The sequence below is a fragment of the Kuraishia capsulata genome, genomic scaffold, assembly GCF_000576695.1.
Source record: "Kuraishia capsulata CBS 1993 genomic scaffold, Kuraishia_capsulata_scaffold_4, whole genome shotgun sequence".
NCBI lineage: Eukaryota > Fungi > Ascomycota > Pichiomycetes > Pichiales > Pichiaceae > Kuraishia > Kuraishia capsulata.
The window spans coordinates 578,461-603,382 of NW_019172953.1; the positions used below are offsets into that span (position 1 = coordinate 578,461).

The 24,922-nt window shown below is 46.0% G+C and overlaps 14 protein-coding genes across 14 annotated transcripts, besides 2 other annotated features; 7 read left to right on the plus strand and 7 right to left on the minus strand.

Annotated features, from left to right (window-relative positions):
- Positions 1–40: 40 nt before the first annotated feature.
- KUCA_T00003420001 (uncharacterized protein) lies at positions 41–1,117 on the minus strand (the record flags this gene model as incomplete). The annotated part of the gene is made up of 1 exon (XM_022601834.1): positions 41–1,117. The coding sequence occupies one exon, from the start codon at positions 1,115–1,117 to the stop codon at positions 41–43; it is 1,077 nt and encodes a 358-aa protein (XP_022459437.1).
- Positions 1,118–1,321: 204 nt separating this feature from the next.
- On the plus strand, positions 1,322–4,102 carry KUCA_T00003421001 (uncharacterized protein; the record flags this gene model as incomplete). Its single annotated transcript, XM_022601835.1, has 1 exon — positions 1,322–4,102. The coding sequence occupies one exon, from the start codon at positions 1,322–1,324 to the stop codon at positions 4,100–4,102; it is 2,781 nt and encodes a 926-aa protein (XP_022459438.1).
- Positions 4,103–4,331: 229 nt separating this feature from the next.
- Positions 4,332–5,717, plus strand: KUCA_T00003422001 (uncharacterized protein; the record flags this gene model as incomplete). The annotated part of the gene is made up of 1 exon (XM_022601836.1): positions 4,332–5,717. One exon carries the CDS (start codon positions 4,332–4,334, stop codon positions 5,715–5,717), a length of 1,386 nt encoding a protein of 461 aa, XP_022459439.1.
- Positions 5,718–5,996: 279 nt separating this feature from the next.
- KUCA_T00003423001 (uncharacterized protein) lies at positions 5,997–6,929 on the plus strand (the record flags this gene model as incomplete). Its single annotated transcript, XM_022601837.1, has 1 exon — positions 5,997–6,929. One exon carries the CDS (start codon positions 5,997–5,999, stop codon positions 6,927–6,929), a length of 933 nt encoding a protein of 310 aa, XP_022459440.1.
- Positions 6,930–7,362: 433 nt separating this feature from the next.
- On the plus strand, positions 7,363–7,563 carry KUCA_T00003424001 (uncharacterized protein; the record flags this gene model as incomplete). Its single annotated transcript, XM_022601838.1, has 1 exon — positions 7,363–7,563. The coding sequence occupies one exon, from the start codon at positions 7,363–7,365 to the stop codon at positions 7,561–7,563; it is 201 nt and encodes a 66-aa protein (XP_022459441.1).
- A 979-nt stretch (positions 7,564–8,542) lies between these two features.
- KUCA_T00003425001 (uncharacterized protein) lies at positions 8,543–9,304 on the plus strand (the record flags this gene model as incomplete). Its single annotated transcript, XM_022601839.1, has 1 exon — positions 8,543–9,304. The coding sequence occupies one exon, from the start codon at positions 8,543–8,545 to the stop codon at positions 9,302–9,304; it is 762 nt and encodes a 253-aa protein (XP_022459442.1).
- A 532-nt stretch (positions 9,305–9,836) lies between these two features.
- KUCA_T00003426001 (uncharacterized protein) lies at positions 9,837–11,558 on the minus strand (the record flags this gene model as incomplete). Its single annotated transcript, XM_022601840.1, has 1 exon — positions 9,837–11,558. The coding sequence occupies one exon, from the start codon at positions 11,556–11,558 to the stop codon at positions 9,837–9,839; it is 1,722 nt and encodes a 573-aa protein (XP_022459443.1).
- A 339-nt stretch (positions 11,559–11,897) lies between these two features.
- KUCA_T00003427001 (uncharacterized protein) lies at positions 11,898–12,773 on the minus strand (the record flags this gene model as incomplete). The annotated part of the gene is made up of 1 exon (XM_022601842.1): positions 11,898–12,773. One exon carries the CDS (start codon positions 12,771–12,773, stop codon positions 11,898–11,900), a length of 876 nt encoding a protein of 291 aa, XP_022459444.1.
- Positions 12,774–13,470: 697 nt separating this feature from the next.
- On the minus strand, positions 13,471–14,382 carry KUCA_T00003428001 (uncharacterized protein; the record flags this gene model as incomplete). Its single annotated transcript, XM_022601843.1, has 1 exon — positions 13,471–14,382. The coding sequence occupies one exon, from the start codon at positions 14,380–14,382 to the stop codon at positions 13,471–13,473; it is 912 nt and encodes a 303-aa protein (XP_022459445.1).
- Positions 14,383–14,719: 337 nt separating this feature from the next.
- On the minus strand, positions 14,720–15,369 carry KUCA_T00003429001 (uncharacterized protein; the record flags this gene model as incomplete). The annotated part of the gene is made up of 2 exons (XM_022601844.1): positions 14,720–15,267; positions 15,318–15,369. The coding sequence occupies 2 exons, from the start codon at positions 15,367–15,369 to the stop codon at positions 14,720–14,722; spliced, it is 600 nt and encodes a 199-aa protein (XP_022459446.1).
- Positions 15,370–15,674: 305 nt separating this feature from the next.
- Positions 15,675–17,450, plus strand: KUCA_T00003430001 (uncharacterized protein; the record flags this gene model as incomplete). The annotated part of the gene is made up of 1 exon (XM_022601845.1): positions 15,675–17,450. The coding sequence occupies one exon, from the start codon at positions 15,675–15,677 to the stop codon at positions 17,448–17,450; it is 1,776 nt and encodes a 591-aa protein (XP_022459447.1).
- A 296-nt stretch (positions 17,451–17,746) lies between these two features.
- Positions 17,747–21,160, minus strand: KUCA_T00003431001 (uncharacterized protein; the record flags this gene model as incomplete). The annotated part of the gene is made up of 1 exon (XM_022601846.1): positions 17,747–21,160. One exon carries the CDS (start codon positions 21,158–21,160, stop codon positions 17,747–17,749), a length of 3,414 nt encoding a protein of 1,137 aa, XP_022459448.1.
- A 550-nt stretch (positions 21,161–21,710) lies between these two features.
- Positions 21,711–22,022, plus strand: KUCA_T00003432001 (uncharacterized protein; the record flags this gene model as incomplete). Its single annotated transcript, XM_022601847.1, has 1 exon — positions 21,711–22,022. One exon carries the CDS (start codon positions 21,711–21,713, stop codon positions 22,020–22,022), a length of 312 nt encoding a protein of 103 aa, XP_022459449.1.
- Positions 22,023–22,213: 191 nt separating this feature from the next.
- Positions 22,214–22,261: a sequence feature (Short protein (KUCA_T00003433001, CDK27455.1) was converted to a misc_feature.).
- Positions 22,262–22,340: 79 nt separating this feature from the next.
- Positions 22,341–22,361: a sequence feature (Short protein (KUCA_T00003433001, CDK27455.1) was converted to a misc_feature.).
- A 681-nt stretch (positions 22,362–23,042) lies between these two features.
- KUCA_T00003434001 (uncharacterized protein) lies at positions 23,043–23,444 on the minus strand (the record flags this gene model as incomplete). The annotated part of the gene is made up of 1 exon (XM_022601848.1): positions 23,043–23,444. One exon carries the CDS (start codon positions 23,442–23,444, stop codon positions 23,043–23,045), a length of 402 nt encoding a protein of 133 aa, XP_022459450.1.
- Positions 23,445–24,922: the final 1,478 nt, after the last annotated feature.

Below are 24,922 nucleotides of genomic sequence, written 5' to 3' on the forward strand. Positions count from 1 at the left end.
TCTTGCTATCATATCACATCTCACCCTCCTCCATCATCTATTAGTCAACCGATGGAACATGCAAGTCCAGGTGCTTTGCAACCTTATCACTAGTGCTTATGCTATCGACGAAATCCTGTAGTCGTAACGGTCTCAACACTATCTTCTCGTCCCCATCCAGCTTCCGTCCCTCCTTTATATTCTGCCTAATGAATTGTCTCGTGGAGTTGATCGCAGCATTCCTGCATAGCTCCTTCAGATCGGAACCACTCAGGCCGTTAGTCCTGCTCGAGAGCTCCGAAAGCTCAAAGTCGATTCTAATTTCCTTCAGCAAAACCCTGAGGATTTTCAGTCTCTGAGCCTCGTTCGGCAGACTCACTGCAAATCTCTTGGGCATTCTTCTCATGAACGCACTGTCAATGTCATCTGCCCTGTTGGTGGCTCCCAAGACCAAAATTCTGCCACTGGAAGTCAAGCCGTCCCATAACGTCATGAATTCTGCCTTCAGCATTGCTGTTATCTCATGGTCCATGGACTGTCTTTCTCTCAAAAACGAGTCAATTTCGTCGATGAAAATGATACAAGGCTGGAGTTTCTGGGCCAAGGAGAAAATTGCATCCACCAGCTTGTTGGACTCTCCGTACCATTTGTCCATAATTGAAGACATTCGTATGGAGATGAAATTTGCACCACTTTCACATGCCAAAGCCTTCGCAAGCATCGTTTTCCCACATCCGGGTGGTCCGTAAAGCAGAACACCCTTTGGTGCTTGGAGCAGCTGGGAATACTGTGTAAATAGTTGAGGACAAGTCAACGGGTAGAGCACACTCTCTTTCAGATCATCAATGATAGGCTCTAATCCACCGATATCCTTGAACGAAACGTTGATCTCGGATGGCGTGATTACAGACGCCAAAACAACCTTCTCATACTCATTCAAGTCTAAATTCAACTCAGGATTCAGAGCCTTTAGCCTTTGCATAGAAGCCTTAGCTTTCTTCTTTGCCTCTTTAGACTTGCTGCCTGCACCCTGACCATCATTCAGAATGTGGCTGAGTAAATAATATATGGATATACTGGCACCCACAAAAAACGCCACGTCTGTGAGCGTTTTTGGATCGAATTTAGCCCTTGACATAGCTATTTGCAAAAATATTGGGCGAGATTGGTCAGTCCGTTAAAAGCATGAGTAGCCTAATCTGATATCTGTTGAAGATAGATGTCTTTCGCGTGCGCCACTTAAATATATTGTTGGTAACACGACCCATCTCCAAAATATATTTTTGAAATATTTCACATCGCAGAATGGAGTTGAGATAGAGTCTATCCAGAGCACAAAAGCATGGCAAAGCCTAAGGAGATACACAGTATTAGGATACCTGGATCTATTCTGGATCAGATCAGAAACAGAGAGGAGAGTGGCGTGTATGACGAAGACACTAGCCGGTTTGGAGGTCCCACAAAGAAGAGGAAGAAGGAAACGGGAACGAGGAAGGATCTAAGAAAGGCAGAGCGTGAAACCAAAAAACGAAAGAGGTCACAGAAAACTGAGAAACCAATCAAAGTGAAACCAAAGGAAAAGAAACAGCCTGTGAAATTGAAGGGAATCTTGAAGCCATCAAAGCCAGTTGCCATAGTGCAGGATTCAGGCTTTGAAGATTCAGACTCTGAGATTTCAACAGCAACGGAATTTTCCGATGAAGGGTTCTCTGAAGGCGAAGAACTGACTGAAGAGGCAACTTGGGAGGCACTTGCCAAACTCAAAGCCTCGAAAATGCCCAAGGCACCTGTACATACCCAAGAGGAGCTGGTATCTGAATCTGAAATTGAATCTGGGTCTTTTGAAGAGTTTGGCGACTCTGAGGATGATTGGGCTGAGTTTGAGTCTGATAATGATCCTGAGACTGTAGATGATACTTATGCTGCTTTGGCGGCATTGAAGGCAAAGAAGTCAAAGAATTTAGAAGAGCCAAAGAAAGAGACCAAGGATGCAAAAATGGAAAAGGCTGAGAAGGCTGAGAAACCTGGAAAATCTAAAAAACAAAGAAAAGAAAAGTCTCTGACTAAAGCTGAAGTCTATGATGATCCCTCCATCTTGGATGGTGTGGACGATGACCTGGACTACTATGCCAAAAAGCTCGGAACCAAGGCTTCAGCAAGACTGGATAAGGCCGGTGATGACGACATCATTGGAGGGTTGCTGGATGGCCTTGATTTGGATTTTGGGGACGAAAATGCCGAGCGGGGTGATAGCGAAAGCGACGGTGAAAATCCTTTTTCCTCGGATGATGAAATCAACGAGTCTGATTTCGACGATGAAGAGTTTGATGAAGAGGACCGAGAACTCCTTCGTGAAATGGAAGAGGTTGAAGACGACTCCGGTAGCGAAGATGATGGTCCTAAGATCAAGGAAAATCCATACATTGCGCCTGGTGCCAGATCAGCAACTTCAAAGTACGTCCCTCCTGCTTTAAGGCGTCTCCAGAATTCGTCTGATCATTCCGAGGAATTGAAAAAGATCACCAGGTCAATCAGGGGACCTTTGAACAGAATGTCTGAGACTACAATCCCTCACACAGTCAACGAGCTGAATGGCACTTATAACGATAATCCGCGCCAACTGACCACAGAAGCGTTCACAAATCTCATCCTGGAGACTGTATCTGTCCCCAATAGACTATTGGACAACTATGTGATGCTTTACAGTTGTATAACAGTGGCATTGTTCAAACTTCAGGGACCTGATTTCGGTGCTCATATTCTGCAGACTGCTGTTGAAAAACTGGAGAGATTTTTCACAGGCGAGGTGGTTCAGCAGGGAAAGGAGAGTTTGAATCTTATGGCTTTTTTGAGCTACTCCTATAATTTTGGACTTTTCGGTTCAAAATTGATATACGACATTGTTGAGAAACGTCTGATAGCGGAGATCAATGAGTTAAATATTGAACTGCTTTTGAAGGTTGTCAAGACCTGTGGTACGAAGATGAGAACAGATGATCCATCTTCGTTGAAAGAGATTATCCTTTCTCTCACCAAAAAGGTTACAGAAACGGAGAAGAGTACTGGAATAAAGGCTGCTCCAAGAGCAAGATTTTTGATCGATACTGTCACAAACTTGAAGAATAATAAAATTCGAGATGCTGATGACGAGTCTTCTTCCAACTTATTCGTGAGGTTGAAGAAAGCTGTGGGCTCCATCAAAGGCTCCGCCTCTTCCGAGGTGATGCAAGTCTCTTTTCAGGATATTCTGGATGTTGATAAAAAGGGCAAATGGTGGTTGGTTGGTGCTGCTTGGAAGGGAAACGATAAGACGGAGGACGAACCAAGCGTCAATATCAACGTCATGGAAGATTACTTGGATTCTGCAGAGCCCAATTGGCTGGAGTTGGCCAAAGAACAGAGAATGAACACAGATATCAGAAGAGCCATATTTGTGAGTATAATGTCTGCAAACGACTTCATGGACAGCTTTGACAAATTGGAAAAGCTCCAGTTGAAAAAACAACAGGAAAGGGAGATCATCAACATTGTTCTACACTGTGTCTCAATGGAAACCGTGTATAACCCATACTATGGTTTTCTGGCCAAGAAATTGTGTGAGAAGCATTCTTTGAAAAAGACTTTTCAATTTAACCTTTGGGATTTCCTCAAAGATCTGGAGGACGAAGACGAGGGCAAGGATGAACTCACCTTGGACACTGGAGCTCTAGAGAATGACTCTTTGCCGTTGCACAAGATTTTGAACACCGGACGTTTATTCGGATTTTTGATTGCTCAGGGGTGTCTCCCGTTGAACGTTTTGAGGACGGTGAACTTTCTTACAGCGTCGACGAACACAAAGTTGTTTGTTGAGATTTTGCTCATCTCTTACTTTGATCAAATCGCCAACGCTTCGAAGAAGCACTCCAGCAAGATGCATGCTGCTGAAGCCCAGTATGATGAACGCGAGCTTCTCCAAAGTTTGGGGAAATGCAAAGAACAGCCTGTGCTGTTGAAAGGGCTGCAATTTTTCATCCAGGACACTATTGCGAAGAGTGACCTCATCAAAGGAAAACACCAGAAGAAAAGAGTAGCTTGGGCCTCCCAAACAATGAGCGATATGATTGAGCTGATGGCAGAATAGAGGTATATAGCTGCTATTCAAAATCAAAATGGTCAAATTTTGGAACTTAGAATAAGTATCCTCTTTTTCAAAATTGGAAATACCATCTAAGGTAAGACTTGGCACGTGAACCTCATGCAGGTGATATGCAGTAGCGTGCGGCTCAAGCGCCGCACTATAATTCAGCTCTAAACCACTACAACCGCCACCATCTTCTTCGCAAGTGCCATCATAAATATTCTGCCTCTTTATGACCATTGATCACGACATTATTGTTGGGAATGAGCCCACCAAAGTGACGCTCAAAACTGATCTGCATGAGAGGCAAGCGTCTGTCCCGTCTAACGCCAAACGGGGAATCGTGACGCTCGAACGTATCATCCTCAACACGCCTGCTGATAGTCCGGAGTCTGCTTGCATTCAGACAAGGGCCATTCTCGCTCAGTTCTCAAGTGATCTGGAGTTTGAAGAAAAATTGCAGATCAGATTACCAAGGCTTCTGGAGAAAGTTTTGATAACTGGTCTTGATTACTTTCTCGCGCAATACGCCGCTTCCAAGGAAAATGAGGCAATCACAAGCTCACAATATAACGCATTGGTTTGCTGTTGCGAGTCTATTATGATTGTATACTGCAGATGCAGTTATCATTCTTCCATTCCGGTGGCTATAACCGGCGACGTACTGGAGAAGCTATGGAAGTGCTGTATTGCTGTGTATAAAGAGGACTACGAACGTGGTGATGTTACCGTTAGTGCTCTTGTCGGCATCCTCTCCAATAGCGATTTACCGGAGCACGTTTTAAGCGCTTTTAGGGAGGATGTGGTTATTTCTATGAGGAGCACACATGGTTCAAGGTTCAAGCAATTCGTGCAGCCGCTGACAGAGATATTGAACATTGAGTACTACAAAGGACAGACACCCGGATCAGGTCTTTTGGGGTCTAACTCCCCAAATTCTGCTATCTTACACTCCTCTAACGGTTACGTGATGGGTGAGCAGATCGCGAAGGAACCTAAATGGATAGAGATATTTAACGCTGATAAATCCACAAGGATGACACAAAGGTATCAGGAAATTGGTTCTGTTTCACATCAACTGACACAGAAAACGGTTAACACTGGTATCTCGGGAAGATTGAACCAAACGCTAACTGCACAGGCTCATACCACTGAAGGTGAGCAGCTAAATGGGATTGAACGGTTCTGGGAAAATTTGAGGTCCAAATTTGTCCGAGCAGATAAAAGAAAAAAGGAGATGTCTTATGCAGATCATTGCCGTCTATTCCGTGTGCTCTGGGCACGGTTTTCAGAGAAATTCTGGAACTACTGGTATCCACTTCAAGAGAGACCTGCCAGCAGAGGCATCAAGACCAAAGCACATTACCACCAAAGATCCACTTCCAATAACAGAAGGAAAGGACCAAGGCAATACGTGGTTGGGAATCTTTCCAGAAGAGTGCGCAAGAAAAAGGGTGCTGGAAGAAGAAGAGCGTTTCGAGCCGCACGGTCGTTTCAACACACCCACATAAAGTGGCCCAGCTATATCTTCAAACAAGGAAGAAAAGCCGATTTGCAGAGAAAACTACATGAAAAAGCTGAGAGTTTTGCTTTTCAATTCAGGGGACATTTCGATTAAAACGAGGACGACGGGAATAAAACTGACGCTACCATAGATAAGATAATGCATGAGCCAGGCTCAATTTTTTGGCGTGTAGCACTCAACTATTAATTATCTGGATTTCGGGGAATCTTAGGTCACGTGGTGAAACAAAGGGCTTTAGAACCTTTGGATTCGATTTTTTCACCACCTATATTCGAGCTCCATAGCAAACCCTCCTAGTCTCCTCTTAGAACCCAATCATAATTGAGTGCCTTTAAACATCCTATCCTTGATTATATTATAATTTGAGTCGCAATGGGAGGAACTCGTGAAAAGAAAGCCGAATACTTCATCAAGCTTAGACAGCTCTTGGAGGACTACAAGTCCATCTTCGTCGTCGGTGTCGACAACGTCTCGTCCCAACAAATGCACGAGATCAGAAAGGCCCTCCGTCAAGATGCCGTTGTTCTCATGGGTAAGAACACCATGGTCAGAAGAGCCATCCGTGGCTTCTTGTCCGACTTGCCTGAGTACGAGAAGTTGTTGCCTTACATCAGAGGTAACGTTGGTTTCATCTTCACCAACGCTGACTTGAAGACCATCAGAGACGTCATCATCGACAACAAGGTTGCTGCTCCAGCCAGAGCTGGTGCCGTTGCCCCAGCCGATGTCTGGGTTCCAGCCGGTAACACTGGTATGGAGCCAGGTAAGACCTCGTTCTTCCAGGCCCTCGGTGTCCCAACCAAGATTGCCAGAGGTACTATTGAGATCACCGCTGACTTCCAGGTCTTGACTGCTGACTCCAAGGTCGGTCAATCTGAGGCCTCCTTGCTTAACATGTTGAACATTTCTCCTTTCACCTACGGTTTGAGTGTTCTCCACGTATACGACGACGGTCAGATCTTCCCTCCATCGGTTTTGGACATCACCGACGACGAGCTGCTCAAGCACTTCGTCTCGGCCATTACCACTATCGCCACCATCTCTTTGGCTGCCGGTTACCCAACCTTGCCATCCGTTGGTCACTCCGTCATCAACCACTACAAGAACGTCTTGGCCTTGTCCATCGCTACCGACTACACCTTCGAGGGATCTGAGGAGATCAAGGACAGAATTGCCAACCCAGAGGCTTACGCCGCTGCTGTTGTTGAGACTGCTGCCCCAGCTGCTGCCGCCGCCAAGGAGGAGGCTCCAGCTGAGGAGGAGGAAGAGTCTGACGACGACATGGGATTCGACATGTTCGGTTAAACACTTAACTGTGATTTGACCTGAAACTTCTGGTATGGCACGTAGATTTTTGAGTGTATAACTTATGAATTGCAACTACTAAAGGTTTTTGTCCCCTATTACTTGTTCGTAAACTGTTCCAGCCATTTTTCATGTTTCAAGTGTGTATTTCTAAAAGGGTTATATTGCGGTTGTTTACTATTTGCCCGAACTAGTATGTGTGGCGCACGCAAATCGGCTCGTTTGATCCAATTTCCCGAATCGGGAATATTGGCAGGGGCCCGTGACGCGCTGCAACTATTTTAAGAAACATTTCTCGACGAATGCCCAACGCCAAAAATGGATGGTTAAACTATAAATACAGCCAGGTCTGCCTCACCTCCGAACATTTTTTCTTCGCTTTTCAGTATAAACATCTTGATCGTTTACCACACACACCCTTTCACAATACACAATGGCTAACTCCACTTCTGTCTCTCTGGTCGGTAACACCAACGTCGCCGGTACCACTGCCAACTCTTCTTCTTCGGCCTCTGCCACCTCTAGTTCTGGTGCTTTCTCGTTGAACCCACCAGCCTACTACCAGTCGAACACCAAGTTCACTGCCCTGTTCGTTGGTCTGACTGCTGCCGCCATGGTCATCGGCTCCATGTAAGGAGACCTCAAAAGTTTCGAAAATCAACCCAGCATCGTTGGTCTGAATAGATCAATGGCCCACACGGTCGAGGCCAGTGGTCCTCCTCCTGTTGTACGAACATCCTAAACTGCACGATTATTATTTTTGGTTCACTTCAAGTCACGGTTTGCGCGGCTAGCGTTTATTCGGTTTTCTCTAATTTATAACAAGTCTTAAAACAATTTTTTGCATTTCAAAATTCAGCAAATTCCGTAGATCTGCTGTGGAAGAAAAGTGGCTCGATCTGTGAGGCCCGGAAAATGGCCTTCCCATTGTCGGGTGGTTTGGATGGATATGCTAGCTTATGCTTAGTAGGATCACCACGCAAACATGATTGGCAGGTATCTATATGCAAGGGTTTATCGTGCAGTGTGGCTGTGTGCAATCTACTATCATTCTCAGCCTGGAAGTCGAATTGAGAAAGGGTTCCAAATCAAGATTCGAGTTCAGCATAGTATCACGTCAAATCAGCCTATGTCTATAAATAGTCCTGGCGAGGTTTTGTATTTGACACGACTCCTCCACCTGGGGCCAACTCTGTGAAACAACAATTGAGGGCTTAGTTTTGAATTTAAACTCTGTTGACTGTGATATTCTAAAAATATATATAGTAAAGCTAGCCGTTCTAACGGTTAAGCCCTGTTGCTCTGTCCCGGAATGCCAACCCCCAAGGCTTAGTCGTGCGCGCGTGTCAAACGATTGCCTCGCCAAAGTTTACGTTTAACCCAAACAGGCTGATAAGACGCGGTTCTAAGCCAAATACCAGCCATCTTTCTGGACGCGACACCTAGTTCTAAAAATACAACTGGTCTTACTTGCATATTTCAATTGCCGGCAGATGCACCCCAAGACCGTATAAAATGCCCGGCATTCCAGCCTATACTGGACTTTTAATGGGAATATCAATCAGATTAGATTTTATCGAAGATTAGATACAGTCAGATTAGCACATAGAACCATGTCAATTGTTAATTACCAACCACTTCACATTGCTGCCGCAGCTTCAGTATTTTTTGGTGCCGTCCAGGCCGAGCCAGTCAGGGTTCTCAAGAGAGATTTTGATAGCATTCTGGTGATTAGAGACGACAGTGGAGCTTTAGAAGGAAGCGAAGTTGAGACTGAGGCTGTTACCGTCACCTCTGCCACTGCTGCTGCCGCTGCTGCTAAAACTCTTACATCCCAAGCTACTGATGAGACCACCGTCCAAGCCACACAGACGGTTTTGACATTCCAGGGAGAACTCACGTCCGAAACCTCAGCTTCACAGATCTCAGCCTCGGCCACGGGGAAATTCACCACCACCGCAGAAACAGCATTGAGCTGGTCTGCAGCCAGCATATCTGAAAGTGCTTCTGAAGCTGCGTCGGGAACTGCTAGTGGAAGTACCACCGTTTGGTGGACTCCCTCGGTAACTCAATGGTGGACTCCTTCTACCACTGTTGCGGCCTCCACGCTCACCACTATAACTACATCGGGAGAAACGATCACTACATATACTTCCGTGAGCTCGACAGGTTCCAGTGACTCCAGTGATTCCAGTGCTTCTACAGGTTCGTCAAAGAGTAGTACCAAAACATCATCATCGGCTAGTGTTGCTATCAACTCGACTTCTGGTGGATCCAGTACGTTTTTGACAAGGTACGAGAACGAAAATGGCTGGAAGGGAAAGGCTGTTGTTGCTTCTGTTGTTGGTCTCACGCTTCTTCTTTCTGGTATTTAATTTGGGTTAGTTTTGGGTTTTTAAGTAGTAACGGTCATATAAAAGCATGGATACTTCCTGCAAAATCAACTTCCTTGTTTTATTGTATCATTCATTGTAGAAAATCATATGTTTGAGTAATTCTCTGAAACTTTTAGTGTTTGTTATTTTTTATAATTTTGATTTTGTGAAAGTGTTGCAATTTTAGAGATCATTGGAATATTTGGAGATTTCGAGATTTTTGAAAAACCTGTAAAACATCAGATTTACGTTTAAATTCCTATTCCACGGTAATATCCATAATACTTATAATTTTTAATAAAATTCAGGGTCTATTGGCCTCCTATTCGAGTCATTGACTTATAACAAAGATTGTACCAACGATTGTACCAAAGCTCCAATGACTATCAACTTTCTACTCCACCGTTCTGAAACAATCCTAATCTATTGCTCTATTAAATATGCAAATATATGACAAACCATTAACACGTTCAAACATGAATATCCAAAAACAAAATATCCTTACCCAATGAAATCTCAACTAGGCTTCAAATCAAACCTCGAGTGCACCAGACGAAGACCCGTTTCTTTCAGCCTTGATTCGGGCCAAGGTCTCAGGCGACAACTCACCGTGAAGCCTCTCTGCAAGATCCTCAAGCGTCTGTCTCTTTGTCTCCGGAATCAACAGCGAAGTGAAGATACCCAGAAGCATGAAGAGAGCAAAGATCTCCATCACATGGGGAAGCCAGCAGTTCTGGTTGTCAGCAGCACAGCCATGGTTGATGAGAGTTCCCAGAGCAGTCTGAGCCACAATGGCACCCACCTTTCCAGAAGCAGCAGAAATTCCGTGGGCCGTTGATCTGAAACGTGTTGGGAAACATTCGGCAGGAACAATGTAAGTGGTAGCATTGGGACCAAAGTTCTGGAAGAACTGGGCCAGAACATAAAGTGCGAGAAGTCCATGCTTGCCAAGTTTGTCGTAGGCAAAACCAATGGCACAGAAAAGACCTGTGAGAATGATAAATCCACCAATTTGAATAGGCTTACGTCCAATGCGGTCGACCAAAGCAACCGAGAACCAGTAACCTGGCAATGAACCAGCACAGATGAGAATCAAATTACCGCAGCACACGTTGTAGAGATGGTCATACACGTTCTTCTTGGAAGCAAATCCAATAGCCTCGAGGATCACAGCAGAGTTCAGGTTAAGACCGTAGAAAGCAATATCCAGCATAAACCAGGATCCAGCAGTTCCGAGTAAAATCTTTCCGTGCTTCCATTGCTTGAAATGATCGTAGAAGTCACGGATAGTAGCAGGGCCGGTTGGAGCCTCCACCTCCACATTCTTTGCACTGAAACTGTCTTCTTCAGTAAGTGCTTTGTTTTTGGTGTTTTTGGCATTTACCACCTCAATCTCGCCAGAAGCAGAAATGTCTTTGTTATCCTCCTGAAGTTCAACTTCCTCAGGACTCAGGTTGTATCTAGGAGATTCGGGAATGGTGAGTCTGAAGTAGAGAGCAAAACAACCAGGAACAGCTCCAAGACCAACCAGTACTCTCCACATCTGGTCAATGGCCTTGACACAGTCACCGACACATTCAGTGGCATTAGCCGCACCTTCAAGATCGGATTTCCAAGCTCTCACACATACAATGGAGACAATACCAGCCAAAAGCTGGCCCCATCCCTGGTTGGCGAACACAGCACCCATGATGGCACCTCTGTTTCTGGTGGTAGCAAACTCCGAGGTGATGATAGACGACAAAGGGTAGTCTGCACCAATACCAATACCCATGATAATTCTCCAGAATGTGTACATTGCAACGAAATTGATGGCAGGGGACTCACCAATACACACCTGGAAAATGGTGGCAACAATCATGATCGAAAGCTCGGCACCATAGATCTTCTGACGACCGATGGTGTCTGCAATCTTTCCAAAACACAGTTGACCAATCACTGTTCCAACCGATGTGGCCACCTTAAGCAGGGTAGCCGTCGAATCCGGAATAACTCCAGTACCGCCGTATTTGGATCCCCAGAATACATATGCAAGCATAGTGACCGCAAGGTTGATAGCGAAAATGTCGTAAGAATCCGTCAAAAACCCGACTCCTCCAACCATAATGGCACGAACATGGTACCAGGAAAATTTGGCTTCGTCAATCTTGGCTAGGGCCAGTCTGCGACGCTCTAGAGGGTCATCGATATGGGCAAAATCCTCCACGAAATCGTGGAATGCTGCGTTTCCTCCCTTCTTGGTGTTGGGAGCCATTGTGAGTGCTAGAAGAGTTCTCTGTGAGTTTGATACAATTGTATGGCAAAAAAGTACACCCAGGATAAACAACCGAGAAAACAGGAACAGCGATCCTTGCTCTATTTATAAGGTCACACGAGCGCAAATCATCCCTGCATACGGCACACGAGCAGAATCCATTTCAAGCCGGAGTGAAAAGTTTGGCACTTGGCGATATGCACGAGGACCCCACGTGGGACGCAAGCAAGCCAAATTGGGCCCACGTGGGCCGGTCGTGGATGTCCAAATTGCCGTTTGAGGCTGTGCAGAAGTTGCAGAAAACTCGTGCGGCAGAAAACCTGCCCATCCACGATCTAATCACTCGTGTCTGTACAACCTGTAAAGCACTCTCATGTTCTCCAAGTTGAACTTATATTGCCAATGGCGATGACATCTGAACCAGATACTGTCTTCCTCGGTAACACTCGTCCATGGGCCCTTCTCACACAACACCATATCCACAAGAAACGTCACCGGGAAGGTCTTCTTGCCGATATCAATGTTGGAATACGAACCTGCGCTCTCGACAATCAGCAAAAGAGCGCCTTTTTTGCATTCCCGATTCAGTCTGTGCAAAAGATTGACCGAGCCTATTTTATTCTCCTTAAACAATTCGTTGGTAGTGAACATGAGCGTGATCAGGTTGACTTCAGCCAAGCCCAGCCCCATTTTTGGATCAAGCACGTCACCGAGCTTGAAATCAACCCGCAGATTTTCAGGCTTCAGACAAAGTTCGCGGTGGACAGAATGAGTCAGTCTCGCTACTGTGTCGCTCCAATTACTGATGTCCATCAGAGTCACGTCCCATTGGTGATTCTGATCGTTTTGTGAGAAAACACTTCCTAGAGCCACCAACTCGCCACCAGCACCACCACCAATGGCAAGAACTTTGGTGGCTGGTTCATTCACCAGGACTTGTCTCACATCATCGAGATAACAGAACAATGAGGCATATGCAAGCGATCGCGAAGGTGACCACCGCAGAACATATGCTTCGCGTTTGTAGGCAGCATCAAATGCCTGTATATATTCCCTTTCATATAGATGGCCTTTTACCGTTTGAACGTCCTGATTTAGCCTTTCCAGATCCTCAAACTTGTCGTGGAAACAGGACTCATACAGACCAATGATGGCCTGCTGATTTAGCTGCCACGGTGTCTGCTCCGGGATCATATCAGCTTCAGATTTTCGCATGATGATAACTGGAGTAACTTCAGTGCAAATAAAACTAAGTTTATCCAAAACAAAATGCTGATTTTGTGGGAATTTGAGCTAATCAGCTTCTTCACACAAAGGGAGCCTGATGAAACTTTTTGGAGTAGTGCAAAATACAAAATATACTTTATGCGTGTTATAACCAAGGTATTAACTCGCTTGGACACGTCCTTTTTGCTCGCTATAAAAAAATTTCAGCCTTCCTCACTCTCACCGATCTTTCTTCTTCCTTCAACCAATCTTCACCTTGGGCATCGCCGTGGGAAGTACCGATTTATCGGCTACCTCCGCAGTACGTGTGGGCCCTTGAGTGCTAGACGGCGCTTGAGAAGTTAGTTTATTATCAGTTGAACAGAGTGACTCTCGTCGTGGGATTGTAAAGAGATCGGTCTGGAAGACTCCTCCGATAGAATTTTGAATTCCCTCAACAGAGAAGGAGAAACAGAAAGCGAGAAATCGCTATTATGTTCTCTGGAACTGTTTTGGTTGAGTTCGGTTCTTAGGGGTCTTCTGGGTTGTGGCGGTATATTCCTACTCCCTGCGAATGGTCGTTGGCCTATTCTCGTTTGGGAAAAACCATACTGCATACATACTTGTAAATTTGAGGACTAGATGTATTTATGTCTCTATATGATGTGCACATATCTGTAAGAGATAAATCTAGTACTAGAACCCATTAGTCATACTTGCCGAACTCTGGGTTCCAGTATTGTCTTAAGGGGGGAGAGTAAGCCAAACCAAGATCCTTAATCTTGGTCACCTCTTCAGAAGTCAATTCAAACTCAGAAAGCTTCAGGAACTCGTCCAAACGCTCTGGTCTTGAACTGGTGGTGACAGGCACAATGTCCCTCTGCTGGGTCCACTTGAGCAGAATCTGGGTCTTCGATCTTCCGTATTTGGCAGAGAGCTCGCCAAGGTAGGCATCGAATGGCTTGTAAGCAGGATTGGAAGCATCACCTTTATAAAGCGGACCCAATGGGGAGTAAGCCTCCACGACGATGCCTTCTTTCTGTGAGAACTCAACAACACCTGGAGTCTGATTTTGCAAAAATGGGTTGAACTCGATCTGGTGAACCTCAACCTTGTGCTTGGCACCTTCTAGGATTGTCTTCAGGTGAGAAACTTCGAAGTTCGAAACTCCAATGTGCTTCGCAAGTCCTTCATCCTTGGCCTTCTCAAGGAATTGCCACGCCTCCTTCAAGTCGAAACCATGCGACTCCTTTTTGATGAAAGGAGCATGCAAAAGATACAAATCCACATAGGAGGTGCCCAGTTTCTTCAAGGAGCCTTTCAAAGACTCGTATGGATTGGCATATGTAGAGTGAGCGGTGTAGGTTTCGTCACCAGCAAAGTATTTGTCTGTGATCCACAATTTGGAACGGTCTAGACCTTCAATGGCCTTACCGGTTTCCAGATCTGTATTGTAGACCTCGGCACCGTCGATGTGGGTCAAGCCTTTGGAGATAGCAAGCTTGAGATTGGAGACAAGGTTTTCGTCCAGATCATCCCTTCCAAACTTGAACCATTTGGTACCAGTACCAAATCCCACAGAAGGGATAGAAATTGAGGTAATCTTTGGCAAACTCATGGTTATTCGGCAAGAATGTTGATATTCTGACTTGGTTAGTTAAGAATGGGGAAGTGATATTAGTAAAGATTGACTGCTTAAATAGAGATAACCGGGGCTGCAAACCAAGGTAAAATGACGCGCTAATGACTCACGGAAGACGAATATTCGCAATTCTATAGGTTATGAGACCTAATATTTGTTAATAGTATACAAATTCTACTAGGTTACGGCCACGGTCATATTTGACTTATAAGATAACCTTCCCAAATTTGAATATACAGTGGTTAACGGCACCGTGCTACAAGCCACCCGCGTAGGCGGCGTAGAGCACGCAAAACTCACAGATCTACTGCAATTAGCAGCATCCACTACTGGACGATTTGTTACCCTGAGTAACATCAAGGTTGTTCTCCTTTTGCGCGAGCTGGGCCACGTTAGTTTTTTCCAGAATCAGTTGGGCCAGTTGAAAGAACACAGCGTCAACATTCTCGTTAGTCTTTGCACTGGCTTCCAAAAATGGAACCCCGAGCTCTTGAGCAACAAGCTCTCCTTGTTTCTTCGACACCTGTCTGGCGGAGTCGTCATCGCACTTATTTCCCACAAGAATCAGCTGGGCATCGTCATTGGCATGCTGGTTCACGGTCTGATACCACTTTTTGACGCTGTTAAAGGAGTTCTCATCACCAACGTCGTACACTATGATGATTCCCATAGCACCACGGTAGTACGCCATCGTGATCGTGCGGAAACGTTCCTGTCCGGCGGTATCCCATACCTGGAGCTTGATCTTCTTGTCACCAATCTCAATGGTTCTGATTTTGAAGTCTATACCGATGGTCGTGATGAACGACTGGGTGAATTTATCCTCGACAAATCTCAATAGGAGACAGGATTTTCCAACACCTACGCGAAGTTAGTAGAGAAGCAAACGGGAAGGCAGCAAGTACACGTACCGGAATCTCCCACTAGCAATAGCTTCATGGTCATATCGTAGGCTCTCGACATGGTTCTGGTTGACATTGAACGGAATGATATCGATCGACAATGGATTTGTGCACGTGAACGAGTAACGTGGAGGGATGAAAAGGGCCGATCCCCTTTCCCAGGTGACACCGAAATGATACTGTTCTAATGGGTAGTGGCAAACCAAATCGAATTCAAAAAGTTACCCGGCCAAGAATATATTGAGTGACACACTAAATGGGAAAATGTTGAACGGCCACAACCTGGTCACAATGTTCTAATCAGTTTGGAACCTCAACTAAACCACCAACTTTTAAGCTGAGATAGCCTAAAGAGACTCTACAGCAATGCCTACCATTGGAGTTGATAAGCAGGACCTTTTTGATCTGCTGGGGAAATCCTACACGACCAAGGAGTTTGACGAGCTATGTTTCGAGTTCGGGATCGAGCTGGATGAAGACACCACCGACGACTGTCAACCGGGCGAGAGACCTCAGCTCAAAATTGAGATTCCGGCCAATCGCTACGATATGCTTTGTATCGAAGGTATTGCCAAGGCTTTGAATGAGTATCTCGGTCGCTCTACTCCTCCAGTCTATAAGCTAAAGCCATTGAAACCCGTCGAGACGCTCACCATCAAGGAGTCCACTCTAGCAGTGAGACCGTATGCTGCTGCTGCCATCCTGAGGGGTATCAAGTTTACTCAAAGGTCGTATGACTCTTTTATCTCCCTCCAGGACAAGTTGCACACCAATCTGTGCCGTAACAGAACACTTGTTGCAATGGGAACCCATGATTATGACAAGATCGAGGGCCCATTCACCTACGAGGCCCTCGAGCCTTCAAGTTTCAAGTTCACGCCTTTGAACCAGACGAAGGAGATGACAGGAGCCGAACTCATGGACTTCTACGAGAAGGATAAGAACCTCGGCAAGTACTTGCACATCATTCGCGACTCGCCTGTGTACCCAGTCATTTTGGACAAGAACAGAAATGTCTGCTCGATGCCTCCTATCATCAACTCTGACCTTAGCAAGATCACTCTAGAGACCACTAATGTGTTCCTGGATATCACTGGAACCGACAGGACCAAACTGGAGATTGTCGTGAACCAGCTGGTGGCCATGTTCTCGGTCTATTGCTCCGAACCTTTCACCATTGAGCCTGTTCAAGTGGTTTCCGAGCACAACGGCCTCACCAGAGCGTACCCTTCTGTTGAGCCAAGAATAATGCAGGCCGAGATCCCATACATCAACTCGTGTCTTGACCTCAAGCTGACCCCGGAGCAGATCTCCGCGTTGTTGGCCAAGATGGCACTAGAATCGTCGGTGTCTAAGTCGAATCCACTGGTTCTGGACGTTTCCATTCCAATCACCAGACCAGATATCCTACATCAGTGTGACATAATGGAGGATGCTGCCGTGGGATATGGCTTCAACAACCTCAAGAAGACTGACGTCAAGTCGGCGCTGCTGCTTGCTAAGGCGTTGCCCATCAACAAGGTTTCTGACATCTTGAGATTGGCTTCTGCGCAAAGTGGATGGTCGGAAGTGCTGCCTTTGACTCTGTGTTCGCACGATGAGAACTTCAAGTTCTTAAGACAGGTTGACGACAACACCAAGGCGGTCAAGTTGGCCAACCCCAAGACCTTTGAGTACCAGGTGGTGAGGACTACACTGCTTCCAGGTATCCTCAAGACGGTTAAGGAAAACAGAAAGCACTCGTTGCCAATCAAGGTTTTCGAAAGTGGTGACATTGTGCTCAAGGACCCATCGCTTGAAAGAGGAGCTTTCAACAAGCGTAACTGGGCTGCCATTTACGCAGGTAAAACATCTGGTTTCGAGTATGTTCAAGGTCTGTTGGGTAAGATCATGCAGACAATGAGAACGACGTGGATTGCTGACCCAGCCAAGGATGACTCCAGAGGTTACTGGATCGAGGAAGACCCAGCCAACCTGACCTTCTTCCCAGGTAGAGGGGCCAAGATCTTTTTCAGGGCTGTCCAAGGTGGTGAGGCCCATGTGATTGGTGCTCTCGGTGTTTTGCACCCCGAGGTGTTGCAATTTTACGAGATTCCATATGCTGCGTCAACCGTTGAGATCGATGCAGAGGTTTTCCTTTAGATAGTGTATAAAGAGAAGTTTTAGAAGTGGATATTTTGACGTAGGAGCCATGAATAGTGAGACCAATGGTTGTCAGACCATGCCAGGCATTCATTGGATAATACTCTGTGAGCATGTCAAAGAGCATTCACCTAGACGGTGGTGAAATTTCAATAAACCGTGCGATTTTAGTCCAGCGGCCACTAATTGAGTGATGTTATGCCATCAAACACGCACGAAGCCTTTCAACTGAAAAATTGGCTGGTGTGCGGCTTGCGAAATTTTTGGTGAGTTCACTAACACTTTCACCTTCACCATCATTGAAATGTCATCTGGATATTCTCACCAGCCCCAAACTCGTCGTCGTCTGGATACTCAAACTGCGGTTCTGCAACCGGTGCGGCTTCTTCAACTTCATTTGGCTCATCCACCTCCTCGTCTTTTCCCACACATTCGCGAGTACCTTCGCGAGTCTCCATCACATTCAAATTCAAAGAAGGCGATCTCATGGACTCGTGACCATGGTCTCTCGTCTTGAAGCTCCGTAGGGCTGGGTCATTATCTAGAGACCCTTCTGTGTTCACCCGTTTAGGAGATAGCTGAAAAATTGCGTGGGACTTGCGGTTTTTGGCCATATCTTTGTCCAACTTGATCTCGTCTTCTTCCTCCTCTTCCTCAGCAAGTTTCTTGCTGGTATCCATGGGAGGGAGGAGGACCGTGTTAGGCTGAAGTTTAAAGCTCTTGGTTTCACTGGCCTTCTCAATAATGGCCACTTCGTCTTTGATTGCACCAAGATCGAACATCACGTCCGATTCCGGGTCAGACACTTGAGTCGCATCCTCGTTATTAGACGAACCTTCGCCATGCTCAATCTGCTGCTTTCCCTCCTCATACAGCTCCCACCACTCCTTCTTTCTTGGTCTCAACCACGAAACCCAACCCTTGGGCTTTTTAGATTGGTTTTGCATCTTCTCACGTGCCACCTCAAAGTCACTGATCAGCTTTCTCTGCCTTTCAGACTGCTCCAGATCAGGCTCGTCGATCTCAACAAACTCCTCGTCCAACACTTCCCAGTCCAATTGTGCCAGCAGTTTGGGCATCACCTTACGATACTCCATGTGACCCTCGACATACTCAGTGCAGTCAAAGTTTTCAATTCCAGCTATACCCTCCACTGGGGATAAACCAGCAACGGTTCCTAGACCACCAGAAGTTGCTCTAAACAGATATCCCAAAATCCAGTCTCGCTTGGAGTATCCGTTGATGAATTTTCCACTGACAACACTTCTCGCCAGGGCCAATTGGTCAGTTTTGTGAACCACAGGAGCTCCAAAAATGATCACGTTCTCAACCAGGCCTTGAGCACCCTGCTTTGCCAGCTCCAAGAGACACGAATATATGAGTCTTGCACCCAGAGAGAATCCCACTAATGTGATAGGCCGTACACCCAGATTCCGGTTGATGAGTGTGTCTGCCAGAACCAGTCCTGCGGACCAAGCTCTGTCCAGTGAAACGTTCCACGGATTGTCAAGTAAATAGCCCAATTTCGTTAGCAACAGCGGTATTTGAACAGCAGACATCAACGCAACCATGATGGTGCTTCCCAGGATCTGCTGAACGGATTGTGTCAACACCTCCGTTGCCAAAATGTTGATAGTCTGACCCATGGAAGTGAGTAGTTCCGGCTCCCACAGAACCGAATACAGATCGCCCATAACTGGGTCCACGGTCGAGAAGGGCAACCGCACATCATCAAGAGTGCCGCTCATCCATCCAGAGACTGTCACAATCAGGTTAACTCTTCCGTTGTTGTGGAGAGGTCTAAATTCGAAAGTTTTCACGGAACCCACTCGCTTGCTCATTCCGCTCATACCAATCTTTCCACCAGCAATAACGGCTCCAGTGGTCACGATGGTGGTTCCACCAACCCCGGCAAGAAACCCTGAGGTTCCAGCTATTCCCACAGTTGAAAGACCGGCTGCCAGACCGGCTCCTATGACCGGAGCCAGCAGTCCAGCAGACAGTCCAATTACCAAACCACCACCCAAAGTGGCCAGACCAATGGCCACATATTTGCGCTTCTTGGAACGCTTGCGGTGGATATTCAGAATCTCTCGTTCGTTCCAGGTCTGCTCAGCATTCTCTTCGATCTCCATTGCATCTGTGATGCGTCTTTCAAACTGAGATATCTCCAGACTGGAGATGTTAAGATGCTTTCCGAATCGAAGAAGAAGCGTTCTGGAACGTGAATCATAGACCGAATCTGCTAAAAGGTTCAGGAAGAGATCGCAGACGACAGTCCATCTAACATCGATATCCAAGGTCTTTTTGCTGGCGATCTGTTCTGGTCGTATAATGCCGGGATCGTTTAAATCAACTGTACCTGCAGCATCTGCAGCATCTTCTGAACCTGCTTCAACTTTATCCGTGTTTTCTTTTTCATGCAACGGATTGAGAACCGTTTCCGAAGTTATCAGACTAGGAACCAGATCACGAGGCTCGACTCCATGCGCTGATAACGTCTCAATCATCTTCAATTCTTCCGTACTCAAATCCATATGAGTGTACAGTCTTCCCATTATCTTCATTGACCAGTTCTCGAAACTGCCTTGAACAGCACTCAGTTTCTTCATTGTGGAGATCGAGTTGGTGCTTCTGATCATGGCCAGATCAGTAGCCATATCCACGATCACGAGACGAACCAACCCAACGTAAGCGATTTTCTGGGAGTCTTTGAGGATCTTCTTGGTTGAGTGGAGCTGGGTAGCAGCAGACATCGATTCCTTGACGAAGGTATCGTCTTCTTCCGAGTCGGAGTGTGTTTCTGTGTCGTTTTCTGTGTCGTTGTCGCTTTCTTTTCCTTTCACATCTTCCTCGATTTCTTTTTGATACTGCTCATTCTCATCATGTAGCGTCTTGAGGTTGGAGCCCTCGTTTTTGAATAAGAAAGCAAACTCCTTGTCGATATTCGAGTACTTAGTGGCCTGCTCTTGAGCGGCCACTCGCGTGTATCCTTTCGTAGCACCGTCTTCATTTCCCAGAGACTCACCCGAAGGATTCACCAGATCTTCTAATTTCTGGCCCTTGCTATTGTAGATGTCGTAAGAGATTTTCGTGTCCATCTGCTGCCAATTGGAGTCTGAATCCGAGTCTGAATCCGAGTCGTGAGGTCCTTCTTCTATACTCTCAATCCGAGATTGCTTCAAATCACCACTATCTTCTTCGCCTACATTTTGAGGAGCTCGAGAAAGATCCAGCGAACTGCCGCTTCCCTTTCCCAGCCTCACCAGTTGAGGCAACCGTTTCTCGAGTCGTTCCAGTTCACGAGGATCTCGAGTCACCACACTAGAATCCCCTCCCATATGGAACTCCACAAATCCATCTCCTTCGTCAATGCTTATTTGTTGGGGTGTACTAGTATTCTCTTCAGAAAACGGGTCTTGGGCTGAGATATTCGTGGCCTCTTCCAGAGGTCCATCCAGTGACGCTAATGAAAGTCGCGGCCTTGATCCAGAATCCTCTGAATAAACCTGTCCACCTGACCGTAGGATCGAGGGATCCCCACCATCAACACTGAGAGTGCTATTATTGTGTGTGGTGTAGGTAAAGGCCCGTTCCAGAGGAGATGGTAACACGTAAACCGTTCCGTCGTCCGCGGCCAGTGTATGCGTGTGGTCGGCTCCAGAAGAGACTGAATTTGTCGAGGCTCTTGGAGCCGATTGGTCAGTCATGTAGAAGGCTGCACACACAAAAATTTGATCTTTTTTGTGTGTTTTCTATGTAACTGGGTGTACTGAACGGGACATTCTCGCGGTGCTGTTAGGATCGTTTTAAGGTGATGATGATGGTCTCGCGTGGACCTTCCTAAAATAGGCAGGGTATTGAATTCGATATGAACGAAGAGGAATGGAGAAGGAAGAAAAGAAGGCAAAATTGAAAATAACCAAATTTTCTTAGCGGAATATCAATGATTTAGTCTATGCAAACATATTCATTTTTTCAATGTCAAATTTGAGCGTTGTTTGAAGAATCTAGTGAACCTTTTACAAAGTAGCAAAGGCTCTAACGAGATCGTTAGGGCAGGCAGATCTCCAGGTATAATGACTGCAGCTGGCTACCAGGCCAAGGATTGTATTTTGGGCTACGAACCAACAAGCTGAATTATTGTGAGCGCCAATTTCGAAGATAGTCTGGGGCTCTTGGAGTCTCCAAAGGCATGCCTGACGGGCTTAAGCAAATTATAAACTTGAGGAGACTTCGATAATTCCTCACAACGATCCGATGAGAACATCTGGCCAAATACCTTTAAAGTATTTCAGACTCTATGAAAGCTTTCGAACTCTGGTATGCATTCTGAATATTCGGACACCACCCAGTAATAGTTTTATGTCAAAAGAGTATCATCGCATACACATCGCCCTGTTGACTTCCACTCTGATTCTTCCTCTACCATTTTTATTTCTCAAATTATGCCAGTTTTTTTCCGATTATAAAGATTTTACAAACCTTACTCGTCATCTTCAGCCTCCTCGTCCTCCTCGACGTTGTAGAACTGCAACTGGTAGGTGTTTCTCTTGGCAGAGACGAATCTGATCCACTCCTTAATGTTGTTCTTCTTCAAGAATCTCTTGGAAAGGTACTTGAGGTACTTTCCGGAGAACTTGGCGGTGGCAACAACAGTGACGGTGGTTCCGTCAAGGGTAACCGAGATGTCGTTACCGAGGTTACCGGTGTGACCATCAATCTTGATGTTCTCGGTCAAGTACTTAACGTAAGCAGCTGGGTCAAACACCTGGTTGTCGGTTGGGACAGAGGTGTCGACGGTGAACTTTCTAGCGACCTTGGCGGACTTCTTGATCTGAACGGGGATTCCAAGTTAGTCTACTGCACTCATAGCGCACGATGAAAAACCTGGGCGAAAAAAAGAGGCATGGCAGCAAAACCGTGGTGGAATATGGACAGATCATGTGGGGGTGAATCTTACGTTTGATGGGGGACCAGAAACGGTACGTGAGGATCTTGAGAATGTAACCCCTGGTTACGTCTTTTAGACCTCACAAACACACTTCATCCATCAGGCTAAATATGAACCCTAAACACATGATATTCGCTTGACGGGATTCACTATAACCTTCTTCTTGTGACACAGAACTTAAAAACACTTACTTGTGGAGCCATTTTGTAGTTGTTGGTGGTTGGTATATGTTGTAGGAGTTGGCGAAGGAGTGAGAGTATTTTTCACTTTGAGTATGGAGAAATTTTTCAAAAGTTGCGTGTGCTGAGAAATGCGCATAATGGTCTGAAAAATACACATTACTAAAGTGGTTGGGACACTACCTGAAAATCTTACTGCAGGGTGCAAGGCGGAAAGCTTGTTTTGATTTATTGCGCGCACAATCCGGCGCGGTCCACGGTAACTACTCGAGCAGAGATAAAAACAACTTTTGGGAATCAATCCCAGCGCAATTATATAGACATTATGCAAGACAAAAACACGAGCATTCAATAAACTTGATTCGTAAGCATGCGGGCAACATAACACGGTATGCGGCTCGAATGGGGGAGTAGAGGCTAGGGGGACGAATCCGAGGTAGCGTGAAATTCCAGGGGTCCTTAAAGGCCTCCTAATAAGAAGCCAAAGCCTAAAAGTCCACAGACCATCGCAGATACTTTCCAATTGCCGTTGTAAGCGGGACTCGCACCCGAGGACGATTTCGACGCGATTGCTGAGGATGTCGAGGACGTCGTGGATGCCGAGGAGGATGATGTTGACACCTTGCCTGAGCTCAGGGAAGGACTGCTTGTAATGGTAGGCTTTTTCGAGTTTGAAACCGTCTCACGTCCTGAGGAGTACACATAAGCTATCGAAGTGGTTATTGGTAAAGTTGAGGCCGTGATAGTAGCTGACGGCACGAACGAAGCTTGTTGCAGGTCCGAATAATACGCCTCTGTGGCAGAAGAACTGGAAAGCGCCGAGGAATCCACAGCTATGAGCCCCCTAGCAAGTATGGGCATTGTATTTGAGGAATCTTGTTGAAATTTTGGGTGTCTGGAGGGGGATTTGGTATCAACAGTTTTTGAACGAACTGGCGCAAACTGCTTGGAACTGCAGATAAATGATGGTAATGAGATACAACGCACGAAACACACAACAATTTGCTGTAATAAAAAAAATGGGTCACAAATCACACCTAACCATCAAATGAAACTAATCAACAATTTGCCAACACGTCAAGGGCAAGCAAATCATTTTATACAAAATCTCCCATACCGACCCAAAACTCAAATATCTCCTCTGCATAGCTACATCATCGCGGGCGCTCCTGGTGTGAAACTCGAGTGCGAAATCTCGCACAGATCTCTCTTCACATGTAAGGGGGTTCTCAAACCATCTTGGAATGCGCGGCCGTGCGTAACCGCCCTGCTCAGTACACCACCTTCTGTAGCGCCATGGGATCTGAGGTAGGCGAAGATGGCAATATTTGGCGTAGCATACTTAGGTTTTTTCCATAAGCGTCCGCCAGATATATAGCCCCCCTTCGAAAGCAGACGTAGTTTTTCTGTAATTTCGCTTATTCTACAGCCCTGGCGTACCTTGCAGGTATCCTGTTTCCCGGGGTTTCATACGCGCATGCGGCATCTGTTTTATCTGGACACATTGGTATTCCGACTTAATATGTAAACCCGGAATGTTTTCTGGTCTTTATTCCCACTAATATGAAGCCAGTCATCAAGCTCATCATGAATTGTTTGCTGAGTTTCGTGTTAGTTTCAGCATCGATATCGCTCCATGCAGATCTCTTTAATCCTCGGGACAACTTTCGCGTCGTGCATTAGGACCAAAGCCGGCACCACATGAAATCCACTGGTTGCAGCTCTTGATGGTCACCAGTGTTGATCGTAGTTCTCCATATGTGGGAGCGTGCCCGGTATCATGCACCGGCCAATGACCTATGTGGACTTGCTGATCGTACCTTCAACTCCGGGCCTAACATTCACCAGGAAACACCATGACATCATTATTAGATCCACTGTAGATTTTGGAAGTTTCCTAAAGCGCGTGAACGGAGATGCAGAAGATAATTTGACCGGGTTAGACAAAGTTTTCTTAAGTGAGGCTATAGCAGTGCAGTGAAACACACCTCCTACTGCCATCATCTCCGAACGCTGAGTGGCATCGATGCCTCAATTGCGAATGCTAACTCTATGTTACGGCTCGGTATGATACGCCATACATTGCGCTAACGTCATGGCAATCCTCGCCAAATTTTTGAACCTGACTTGGGCATTTTCCATCCAACTAGGGTACGGGATTGACTTTCAGGGTTTTGCCTAAATAGGAAATTTTTGGGAGGGTCAAACTTTAATTATGCATTTTGCGGCTTTTAATATTGGCCAATTCGTGACTTTTTAGCTTCGTCGTGGGAAAGCCAATTCCGAAAATCGAAAAAACACGACTAGGAATTGCGCGGGGTTTCAAGAATGTTGCCAAG